General features: G+C 32.3%; 1 protein-coding gene across 5 annotated transcripts in view; it reads left to right on the top strand.

Moving 5' to 3' along the window:
* FAM135A (family with sequence similarity 135 member A) overlaps positions 1-12,857 on the top strand; it is a 110,657-nt gene that overhangs the window by 36,556 nt on the left and 61,244 nt on the right. For all 5 annotated transcript variants that reach the window (XM_074310571.1, XM_074310569.1, XM_074310570.1 and 2 more), the window contains exons 4-6: positions 5,858-5,937; positions 11,272-11,411; positions 11,505-11,575. In XM_074310571.1, coding sequence (XP_074166672.1) covers positions 5,858-5,937; positions 11,272-11,411; positions 11,505-11,575 — 291 coding nt within the window. The remainder of the gene's footprint in view (positions 1-5,857; positions 5,938-11,271; positions 11,412-11,504; positions 11,576-12,857) is intronic.

Genomic DNA, 12,857 nt, shown 5'->3' with positions numbered 1-12,857 from the left:
CCATTCCAGTCCCCAAAGCTTGCTTGGGCCAGAGACTGAGGTCAGTGAAAAAATAAATTTCTTGGGGTGAGAGGAAGCTAAGTCAACAGTGCTGTTCAGCTTTTAGGGCAGTGGTCCTCAAACTTTTTAAAAAGGGGGCCGGTTCACTGTCCCTCAGACTGTTGGAGGGTCAGACTATAGTAAAAACAACAGCTCACACTGTCTCCACTCCTCAGTCCATTTGCCATAACCCAACAGGCCGCATAAATGTCCTCAGCAGGCATCTGTCTTCGCAGACTGTAGTTTGAGAGCCCCTGCTTTAGGGAATACCTTACTTCAGAGACAAGTGAGAGATATAAGGGGGACGAAAAGGCTAATTCTGTCACATATTTCAAGAGGAAGAAGATTCAATTAAAAACCTAGCACAAAGGAAGGTAAATCAATAGAGATATTGGTAGAGAAGATGAGTATAAATGCATCCAAAAGATTACAGATCTCTCCAACTAACTCTTGCAAGATGAAAGAACTTGCTGATGAAATACAGAACCCTGTAAATTTTCAGGATTCCATGGAATTGTAGCAGAAGACTTCACAATCATCAAGAAAAAAATCATAATATTGAGAGAAGTTAAATGCCAGAATTGATGGCCTGAAAAGCTAGAATAATTAGCAGAATAGAAAAACTTAAATCTTTAGTGCTAAGCCTCTCCAAAGATATGTGAGAGGGAAACAAATGGAGAATACAAGCATACTAAAGTGAAAGGCAGTCTTGAAAAGGAGAGAAAAAAACAATGGGATTAAAAGAACAAATTATTTCTTCATATTAAAAAGCTTTGATTTCAGAGTTTCTAAAAAGAGAAAAGTTGGGAGAGAATATTAGTAGACAGCCACTGCAGAGGCTCAGAGAGAAGAAATGGCATGTCATGTGAGAAATAGCAAGTAATAGACCAGTACACCTGAAATATTGTGAAGAGGAGTAAATGTGTTCAAGATTTAAAATATAGGGAAGGGACTAGATTATGAAGAGCTTTAACTACCATATGGAGGGATTTCTATTTGTAGTGAGTAGTATTAGGGAGCTGTTATAATTTATTGGATAGAGAGATGAAAAAGTCATATCTGTGCTTTGGAGAAATCACTTGCTTGTCATTAGTGTGGAGGATGGATTGGAATAAGAGACTTGAGCCACAAAGCCTAATTTAAAGACTGTTAAAAATAGTCTGAGATAGTGATGAAGGATTGAACCAATGCAGTGACTGTTCAAATGGAGAATGGTTATGTGTGTGTGCTTGTGTGTACACACAGAATATTACAGAAAAAGAAATTACAAGATTTGACAAGTGATTGAATATGTGGAGATAGTGAGAGTGAAGAGTCAAGGATAAAGCAAAGATTATGAATCTTGATGACTGGAAACAAAAGCGGTATCTTTGAGAGCAATAGGGAAGATGGGAACATCTCAGAAAGAAAAATAAATGTATTCTGTTTTCAACAATTGAGTTCTATTGGACATCCACTTAGAGATGTCAAAAAAGGCAGTTGGTGATAATGTGAGATTAGCTCAGGAAATAGATTAGGCCTCGATAAAGTGGCAATCAGTATAGAGATGATAATTGAAACCCTTGAGAGTTGATGAGATCACAAGTAAGATAGTGTAAAAGAAAAGTAAAAGAGTTTTGGGAACATCCTTGGTTAGTGGGCATGAAATAGATGAAAAGGAACATAGGAAACCAAAGAACATTTAGACAGGAAAACTTAAAAAAAAAAAGCAATGTCACAAAATTGAGGAAGAAAAAGGCCAAAGTGTCAAGATGATAAAAAGAGATGAATGAATGAATGAATGAAAATACATTTGCTAAGTGCTTACTACAAACAAACTGTTGAGAAAATCCTGAGTATATAAATAGAAATACAGACCCTCCTTTCAAAGAACTCATGTTCTAAGGGGCCTTACAAAACCTAGGTTCAAGTGTAAGTCAGAAGAAAAAGGTCCCATGGAATGATGTGGCAAAATAGAATGGTAATGCATATTTTTGGTTTTTTTTAATGATATTTTATTTTTTCCTGAATTACATATTAAAACAATTTTAACACCTTTTTTAAAAGTTTTGAGTTCCAAATTATAGTCTTTCCTCCCTCCCTTTTTCTTTCTCTTCTTTGTAAGGGTAAGGAATCTAATATATATTATACATGTGTAATCATGTCAGACATTTCCATGTTAGTCATTTTTTTTACAAGCCTGGAACACAAAAAAATAAGAATGAAAAGAAGAAAGTGAAAAAATAGTATGCTTCAGCCCATATTCAGACATCAGATCTTTCTCTGGAGGTATATAGTATTGTTTTCATCATGAGTCTTTTGGGATTATTTTGGATCATTGTATTGCTGAAAATAAAGTCATTCACAGTTCATCCTACAATATTGCCATTACTTCTAGTTCTATTCTCCTTCTATAATGTTCTACTTCTGTTCATTTTACTTTCTCATCAGTTCATGTAAGTCTTTTCCAAGTTTTTCTGAAATCATCTTGCTCGTCATTCCTTATAGCATAATAACATTCCATCATAATCATACACCATTTGTGTGTGTGTGTGTGTGTGTGTGTGTGTGTGTGTGTGTGTGTGTGTGTGTGTACGGACATATTTATATGTCTTTGGAATATAGACCTGGCAATGATATTTCCCTTAGGGCATAGTTCCAAATTGCTCTCCAATTTATTGGATCAGTTCACAACTCCATTAAGTGAAGTAATAAATATTCTTAATTTCTACTAGGGTTAGGGCAAGAATTTTATTTGCCTGGTCTCTTAGCAGCTTTAACTGCTAAGAAGCTATGTTCTATATAGCACCTGCAGAATTAGTTGCCAAGTTGTATCTCTCCAAGATTGTTTATCTTTGGGGCCTGGGCTGGAAACAGAAATGGGGTTATAGAATATTGCCACTCCCATTGCTTTTGAAGTTAACAGCTTGTTGGTAAGAACTGGTTAGCAGTTAGTGATAACAAGGAAAGTGAACTTCATTATTTCCCTCATTGGCTTAAGAGCCCAGGCTAAAGCCTTTAGGTTCAGGATCTTGGACTATCTTTCTTTTGGAGTCTGCTTGAGATAATATAAGTGGTGTGAATTTCCTGACACATAGTACTTCTTTTTTCTCTCTCAGGGTGCCTTATTGCTTTAGCTGACTGGTTTGTTGGTCTGTTAGGTGGCAATCGTTGAGAAGACTGTTATCTTCTCCATAGAAATTGCTTTAAGCAGGTTAAAGAATTTGAGGCTTGAGAAGTTATTTGATTTGGGAGTTAAGATATCATTGGTAACTTTGGAGAAGGTAGTTTCAATTGAATGATGTGGCTGGAAGCCACAGTGCAGAAGGTCTAGAGGAGATTGAGAGCTGTAGGGGAGGCAATAAGAACTTCAGGGTAACGTGAGATGAAGTTCTTAGCTGAAAAAGGATGGAAGTGGGGGGGAAAAAAGAGATTTGGAACAACACCTTTGCTGCGGTTAGGAGCCAGTTACATTTAACTAGTATAAATTGTACTACACACATTAGTGATTTCCTCCAATTTTATTAAGCAATATGTGAATAGGAGGCAGATGTGGAAATAATCCAGAATTGGAGTTGAGCAAAGCATTATAATGGGAAAAGAATTTGACAATGGAGGATAGGATAGAGTTGAATTAGGTTATCAGGAGATTGATATTGGAAGGAATGAAAGGATAGCCAGGACGTAGGTTGTGTTAAGGAAGTCATAATAATAATGAAGAATAGATTTAGGAAGAATATAACAGATTATGATCACATAGAGAAATTTTGGAATTTTGTAACATGGAAGTGTTATGATCATGGATTTGTGTTATGGAAAGATCAAAGTCCCTATTTCTAGTAAATGAGATAGGATGAAGAGAATAGTTCATGGGAATCAAGTAAATTGAGAAACTAGGAATATTAGTGTATTTTATATGTAGTATATTTCATATACTATACAAATTTATATTGGAGAGAACATAAGTATATATTATATATATGTTAAAATCCTTTAGAATGAGACAGAAGTTAGGGTAGAGAGAGGACTGAATCAGTCACTGAACTCATTAATAAAAGAGAAAAAAAGAAAATAAGGAAAATATATTTAGTACATGTCTCATCTATATACCTGCCATCCACAATATGTAAGGAATTGACATATCTGTAAGAGTAATAATATGCTTCCTACTTGAACAATGATCAGATGACATGAATATATAATTTTCAAGGGAAAACATGGCTAGCCACTTGAAAAAGAATTATTAGTTGTCCTACTAATAGGAAGTTAGATGGAGAAATGATTACTGACAACAAAGACAAGTTTGCTTTGGGGAAGATGGACAAAGAATGACATTTAGACTGGAATAGACATTACAACAGTGACTAATAAGGAGTTGATATCTAAGAACTGCTGGGAAAACTGGAAATTAGCATGGCAGAAACTACATATGGACCCAGACTTAACACCATACATCAAGATAAGATCAAAATGGGTTCATGATTTAGGCATAAAGAACTAGATTATAAATAAATTAGAGGAACATAGAATAGTTTACCTTTCAAACTTGTGGAGGAGGAAGTAATTTGTGACTAAAGAAGAACTAGAGATCATTATTGATAACAAAATAGAAAATTTTACTTTATCAAGTTAAAAAAAAAGCTTTGTACAAACAAAACTAATGTAAACAAGATTAGAAGGGAAGCAATAAACTGGGAAAACATTTTTATAGTTAAAGATTCTGATAAAGGCCTCATTTCCAAAATATATAGAGAATTGACTCTATAAGAAATCAAGCCATTCTCCAATTGATAAATGGTCAAAGGATATTAACAGACAATTTTCAGATGATGAAATTGAAACTATTTCTATTCATATGAAAGGGTGTTCCAAATCACTTGATCAGAGAAATGCAAATTAAAACAACTCTAAGAAACTACTATACACCTGTCAGATTGGCTAAGATGACAGGAAAAAATAATGATGAATGTTGGAGGGGATGTGGGAAAGCCAGGTCACTGATGCATTGTTGGTGGAGTTGTGAAAGAATCCAACCATTCTGGAAAGCAATCTGGAATTATGCCCAAAAAGTCATCAAACTGTGCATACCCTTTAATCCAGCAGTGTTACTACTAGGCTTATATCCCAGAGATATTAAAGAAAGGAAAGGGACCTGTATGTGCCAAAATGTTTGTGGCAGCCCTTTTTGTCATGGCTTGAAACTGGAAAATGAATGGCTGCCCATCAATTGGAGAATGATTGGGTAAATTGTGGTATATGAATGTTATGGAATATTATTGTTCTGTAAGAAATGACCAGCAGGATGAATACAGAGAAGCTTGGAGAGACTTACATGAAGTGATACTGAGTGAAATGAGCAGAAGCAGGAAATCATTATACACTTCAACAACGATACTGTATGAGGATGTATTCTGATGGAAGTGAATATCTTCGACAAAGAGAAGATCCAATTAAGTTCCAATTGATCAATGATGGACAGAATCAGCTACATCCAGAGAAAGAACACTGGAAAATGGTTGTGGACTACTTGCATTTTTGTTTTTCTTCCCAAGTTATTTTTACCTTCTGAATCCAATTCTTCTTGTATAACAAGAGAATTATATGGATCTGCACACATATATTGTATCTAAGATATACCTTAACATGTTTAACATGTATGAGACTGCCTGCCAATTGGGGAGGGGGTGGAAGGAGGGAAGGGAAGAGTTGGAACAAGTGAGTGCAAGGCACAATGTTGTAAAAATTACCCATGCATATGTTCTGTCAGTAAAAAGCTATAATTTAAAAAAAAGAATTAGCATTTTTTAAATTATCAAAATTATTTTTTCTTTTGCTTCAGTTTTTACCAAATTCGGGCTTCAATGAAAGTTCCTCCAAGAATTCCCCACAGATTAGAAGCTAGCTTGTTACATGCAACAGGTAAGCCAAGAAACATTTTAAAGTTTATTTAAAAAAAAAAAAAGTATTAATGATTGCAGTGTTGTAAGTATTTTTGGCCTTTAAAACTTATCTAGAGGTACAATAAAACTCCCTGCTAATACTAATTTTTGTGAAAATTTAAATTATATGGTACAAAGAGGGACACAAGATAGATAAATAACTTTACATAAATCAGTAATATATTATGGGGTTTGTATTAAATTCCGTCTTTGGACAGTTTTAAAACTCCTTGAAAAAACGGAAATATTTCAGGGGCTGATAATATCTACTAAGATCTGGATAGAGTAATATATCTTTGTAGAGTAAACTTCAAAGGAAGAGATGCTCAAGAGTGAATATGGTAGAATATGGGCCTGAAAATAAGGGATAAGAAGCATGATTTTGCTTCCCCTACAGATTTTGGAGAGGAGCATGGTAGGACAGTGCTTTTGACAACATAGCTGAACTGGCTAGGCCCTGGTGCTATGGTGGCATAGCTTGATGTAATAGCTGGTTCTGTATGATTTTACATAGAATTACAAATTTTGAGATTTAAAGATATTCTTAGCCCATCAAAAGTGTTTTTTCCCCACATATGTTGAATAAATTTCTTAGTCTTCTTTGAAATATTGTATGGTTCAAGTTTGCTTTGTGATTTCTGTCTTTATTTGGGAATTTCTATAATGCCAGAGCAATTCTGCTTTTCATTACATCAGTATATTTAATTCCTTTCTTCAATGGAGAGAAGACATCGAGAGTTTAAAAAATATCCTTGAATATTGTTTGTAGTGGATATTGTATTGTCTCGTAAAGATGATCAGATCTGCATAGGCTCATGAACACTATTTTTAAGTTTATATATTTCCATTTTAAGAATCCTTGCATTAGCAGCTAATTTGTTGGTTTTTTTTGTTGTTGTTGTTTTGAACTGGTTTTCTCAATGTTCTTCCAACTTAAAGATATTTAAATACATTTTATAGAAATGAATAATTGATCCTTTTGCTATAAGATCCCTCCAAAGTCTTTGCTTTTGTTTTGTTTTGTTTTGTTTTTTCTTTTGGCTATCTGGGTTGTTTTGCAGCAATACATGGTATTTTTCATTTTTGATTGCACTTTTCCTTTGTATGTTAGTGGGGCTGTTCTTTTCATTCTAGACTTGAATTATGCTTGAAATGCTTGACTTCTCCTTCCACCTCACCCCATCCCAAAAACCTTTTGTAATAATCACCTACTAAATGAAATGTGATCTTTTTTCCTCTCAGTAGTATTTTATTTTTTCCAAATATAATGTAAAGATAGTTTTCAACATTAATTTTTGTAAGACTTCCAAATTTTTCTCCCTTCCTTACCTCGCCCCTCCTTAAGACAGTAAGCAGTTTGATAAAGTTTGAATATGGGCAGTCCTTTTAAACATATTTCTATATGTCATGTTGTGTAAGAAAAATCAGACTAAAAAGGAAAAATAACACAAGAAAGAAAAAAAAACAAAGAAAGAAAGAGGAAAATACTGTGCTTCAATCTGGATGTGGATGATATTTTTCATCCTAAGTCTATTATAATTGCTTTGAACCGTAGTGTTGAGAAAAGCCAAATCTACTAAAATTGATAGTTATATAATCTTGTTGTTACTGTGTACAATATTCTCCTGGTTCTGCTCACTTCATTCAGCATTAGTTTATGTAAGTCTATGAAATGTGATCTTAAGAACTACTACTTTTATATATTTCTTCTTTAATATCTGTTCTTAAAAACTAAGGAATTAAAAACAAGAAAACAGTGTTAATATAAAACCCAGCACTAAACTTTAATAATTAATTAAAGATGGTGAAACCAGCTCAAATCAGTTTTATATCTTTAGGTTCAGAGTTTCTGAGTCAATCTACTGTGAGTGAATAGCATAATGATTGTTATCACAAAATTAAACTAGATCAAAATTATTTATTGTCCCAAGCAATTCACCAAGTGATGCCACCATGATTCATCTCTGTTTTATTTGACAGTGACCAGATAGTGTTACATATCAAGCTTAAATGCCTTCCAAAGATGAAGTCATTGTTTCATTTTACTTAATTTAATTAATTAGCTTGCTTAACCATTTTAGTCACACCCAAATTCTGAGTTTTTAATTCTCTAGCTATAATATTTTAACTTATTTTGGCTTTAAGTAGAAAACTTGAATTATTTGAAGCTCATTTGACATTTATTTATATTTGTTCTGTTTGCCCATTTTCCTTTATTTTTTAGAATAGTAGAAAATCCATAGTAGAATAATCTGTACATATACCTTTTCTTTAGAGATCTTATGTCAGAATAGGACTATAGAAAAAAGATGTAAATAGATGGGGTTTTTTTTCCGCTTGAACTGCACTTAAATAACATTTAAAGCAAAATAGAAAAGAATAGTATGTTGTATTATTCTTTGTCTTCCATTAAAATACTACTTTCATATCTCATTATGGTTTGGAGGTGACAGTTCACACTTGTGAAGGTATCTTTTACAATTGTTAACAAGGAAGAGAATTTTTAGCCAGAGGATTAAAGTGATCATAAAAGACAAAACAGCCTTTGTTAAATAATGTTTAAAAAAATTTTTTTATATAAATCAATGGAGAATGGAATAAAAGAGAAAAATCAAATATTACTGAAAAATTTGTTAGCCGAGTTTCATAGGTGTGGAAGAAACAAAGCCATTCCGTGTTTAGAGTATAGATCTACCAAAGATTATTTTAAGTAATTACTCTAATCCTAAGCATCTACACATAGAGAATAAAGTTGTTTGCTTCTTGGGGGTGTGGTGGGGGTTGTTTTTAATTGTTTTATTTTTTTTCTGGTTAGACATGTACATTGATTTTTTTTTAATACATTTCAAAAGAGAAAAACCAAGAGATAGAGAGAGAAAAAAAAACAGAAGAAAAAAGTGAACATAGCTTGTGTTGAGTCAGTCTTCATGTTTTTAAAGCCGTGCTTTTTAAAATCTAGTTTAACAAGCCTTTGAAAGTTTTTAAGCCATTTTGGAACTACAGTCTATAATATTCTCAAAGAAAAATCCCACAATAAGATTACTACATTTTTTAAGATGAATAAATTTTATGAACAGTAGGTATTTTAATACCATCTGTAAACTTTGATCTTTGGGGCACTTGAAAATTTACTATACCATTATATTTACTTAATTTACTTATACCAGTCTTCCAAGGTATCTTCTTTAAACTTCTAAATATTAATATATGGATTATTAAGTTAGCACATTGGTTCTGTAAATGTAGCTTACATCATTCCTAATTATCCTTATTCCAGAATATAAAAGAAATGTTTTGTAGAAAAAGGAATATTGGTGTGGAATTTTAAAGTAGCATGCTACTTATTATACCTCTGTGACACAGTTCATGTACCATGTTCACTAGATTTCAGTACTTTTTTCCGCTTATACTACTTGGTTTCTTTGTACCTCATTTATAAATCAATAAAATAATATTTTAATTATTCAGGTGATGTTGTGAAGAAAATATCTTTAAAGTATATATATATATATGAATGTTAATTGTCATTATGCAAAAATATTTGCTTGTATTAAGTCAGCATTAAGTGTATAATGGAAAGAAGGCAAGCTTTTTATTCAGGGTTGTTGAAAAAAACAAGATTATGAAAAGAAGTCATTCAATTAGAAAAGGAAATATTGAGTCATAAAGAAGAAAATAATTCTTTGAAAGTTAGAATTGGGCAAGGATAATCCAGTGAAGCTATAACAAAACAAAATATAAAGAATGAAAAAATAGAATATAACATGAAACATCTTTTTTAAAAAACAGTCCTGAAGTACTGATCAAGAAGAGAATATATGAGAATAATTGTAGATTTTTCAGGACATGGAAGAGCCACAATTAATTTCAAGGACTCAACTAGGACAAATTGCTTGTTTGTTACAGGGAAATGTATACCATATGTTTAAGATTAGACATTGGGTAACTCAAAGGAAAATGTAGGGCAGAGCTGAGTATGAACTGACTCTAAAAACAAAATTGTTTAGGAAAAGGTAAAAACAATAATTACCTTATCCAAATGAGGTGCAGAAGAAGGACCAACATAGAGGCATTAGATTGGGGGGTGGGAGAGGGCAGGTAGTTCGAATACTTAACTGGTCTTGGCAATGGGTTAAATAAGGAATACCACCACCACCACCACCCACATATACAGGTATCAGCAGCAGCATTCCTGTATATTATCAAAAAAGCCCAACAGCAAGAGATAGAGAAATTCCATTTAAAATGTAAACATTATAAAATGCTTGGCAGCTTACCTTCCAAGACAAACCCAGGAACTATAAAACACAATTATAAAATATTTTTCACAAAAATAAAGTCAAATCTAAACAATTGGAAAAATAGTAGTTGCTCATGGGTAGGCCAAGCCAATATGATAAAAATGTCAATTCTATGTAAATTAATCTATTTATTCAGTGCCATACCAATCAAACTATCAAAAAATATTTTTATAGAACTAAGGGGGAAAAAAAGGTCAAAGATATCAAAGGCATCAGTGAAAAAAAATGTGAAGGAATCTTGTCTAGCCATAAAACTGCCCACCCTTTGATCTAGCAATATTACTGCTAGTCTGTATTTCAAAGATATCAAAAGATAAAGGGACCTATTTGTACAAAAGTATTTTTAGTAGTTCTTTGTGTGCTGGCTAAGAATTGGGAATCAAAGGATGCCCATCAGGTGGGGAATGGTTTAACAAGCTGTGATCTATGATTGCAGTGAATGTTATTGTTCTACAAGAAATGACAAGAAGGATGATTTCAGAAAAACTGGGAAAGACTTTACATGAACTGTTGCAAAGTTAAGTGAAAAGAGCCAGGAGAATTTTTTTTTAATTTATATATTTACACAATATGTAAATAATTAGAATATAGGTTTCTTGATAACAAGGACAATTTTTCATTTTTTGTAATTTTAATATTTAGTAGTGACTGGTGTATTAACATGCAAATATAGTATAAATATTAGTATTTATTTTATAGATGAGGAAACCGATGTTGAGAAGTTCACTGATTTGCTGATGATCCTGTTGCTAGTAAGCAATCAATGATAGTTGGACATCAAGTCTAAGCTTCTGTGCATTTCCTCAAATTGATGCTTCTTGTTGGTGCATTTATGTGTTCCTGTTCTTAATCAGAAAAAAATTTCTTGAACTCTTTTTGACATGCCTTAATATTTTTTAAATGGCAAGGACCCTGGATTGATTAAATAAGGAGTACAGAATTTTTATGTAGAGTGCATTTAATTAATTTTTTTTATATTCTGCATTCACATGTCAATCCTTTATTATTTTCAGGTCTGGATCTAGCCTTTCCAGCTTCTGTTCATGACAATGTAATTTGCAGTAAAATATTTCAAATTCTTTACAAAAATGAAGAGATTGTTATAAATGATGTTATGATCTTCAAAGTTAAAATGCTATTAGATGAAAAAAAGGTAAGCATTTATTCTAGTAAAAAATATTTTAAAGCATTCAATATTTTCTATACCTATTCAAAGTGGATTTCATAAGCATTAATTTCTTTTAAGATTGAAGAATCCCTTGATGAAATGAATTTCCTGTTATCTTTAGATCTGCACTTTACAGACACAGATTATTCGTAAGTATTCAAATAAATCAGTTAATTATTAAAATACCTAGATATATTATACTAAGTTAGAACTAGGAATTTTTTTTTTATTAGCACAGTAGAGTGAACACTAGGTCTGGAGTCCAAAATATCTGAATTCAAATCACAATTAAGATACTTACTAGTTGTATTACCAGGGGCAGATCACTTAAATCAGTTTCCACAACTATAAAACAGAAATAATAAAAGCATCTTCTTTACAGGGTATTTGCGAGGATCAAACGATATGATTTTTGTAAAGTGCTTATTATGGTGCCTGGCACATAGTAGATTCTTAATAAACATTTGTTCCCTACATCTCCTTTCTGATGATAATTCCTTTATAAAATAAATTAAGGAATATAGTTTTGGATCCTAGGCCTGCCAATTGAAAATAATATGCTACAATCACACATCTACTCAAATTACATGAAATTTAAATGGCAAAATTGTTTAACATGAAAAAGTATAGGAAAATGAACTCTATGTATTTCTATACCATGATGAAATGCTAAAGATGAAAACTCTCCTCTTAATGCCACTTTTAAGTTTACAAAGCATTTTTCTCACAATAACCATTTTGGGGAAACATAATGTAAGTAGTATCCCCATTTTCCACATAAGAAGATCTGATTTATTGTGCTTTTAATGGTTGTTGACTCACTTTATACACACTGTTTTGGTTTTTACATCAACCTTATGGGTATTATTGATGATTTTATCCCCATTTTATTCATGAGGAAATTTAAGTATTAAGAGTTTGTGACTTTACCATGTGTCATATAGCTAGTAAAAATAAAAAATGAGAAGTTGAATCCAGGATTCTGGACTCAAAATTCATTGTTCTTTCTACTAGAGCACATTGACCCACAACTTAAAAGTACAGTAAATTAACTTTAGTAATATTTGGGCTTTACAGCTTATGAATTTATGAGCAGCACTGATTCCTGTCAGAGTTATAATTCTCGTTTTCAAAACTGCCTAAGAAATTTAGGAGTGACTATGCTTACTTGTTTATCCAGCTAAATCATCAGAGATATATTTTAGATGAGTCATTACTAGAAATACTTTAACTTGCTTGACTGCTATGTAGAGAGAATTGTAAATTCAGTGAAATAGTTTTACTTTTTATTTGTTGTCTTGCAATTGCTATTTTAAAATATTTTTTGTAGAATTTCATTGTGGTTTTTCTGCATTTAATCCATCTTAAGTATTACTGATTTTTCTCAGTCTTGAGAATTTCATTATCATAATGGTGTTAAGAAGCCAGGTT

The sequence above is a fragment of the Sminthopsis crassicaudata genome, chromosome 4, assembly GCF_048593235.1.
Source record: "Sminthopsis crassicaudata isolate SCR6 chromosome 4, ASM4859323v1, whole genome shotgun sequence".
Classification (NCBI taxonomy): Eukaryota; Metazoa; Chordata; class Mammalia; order Dasyuromorphia; family Dasyuridae; genus Sminthopsis; species Sminthopsis crassicaudata.
This window is presented reverse-complemented; position numbering and strand designations above follow the sequence as displayed.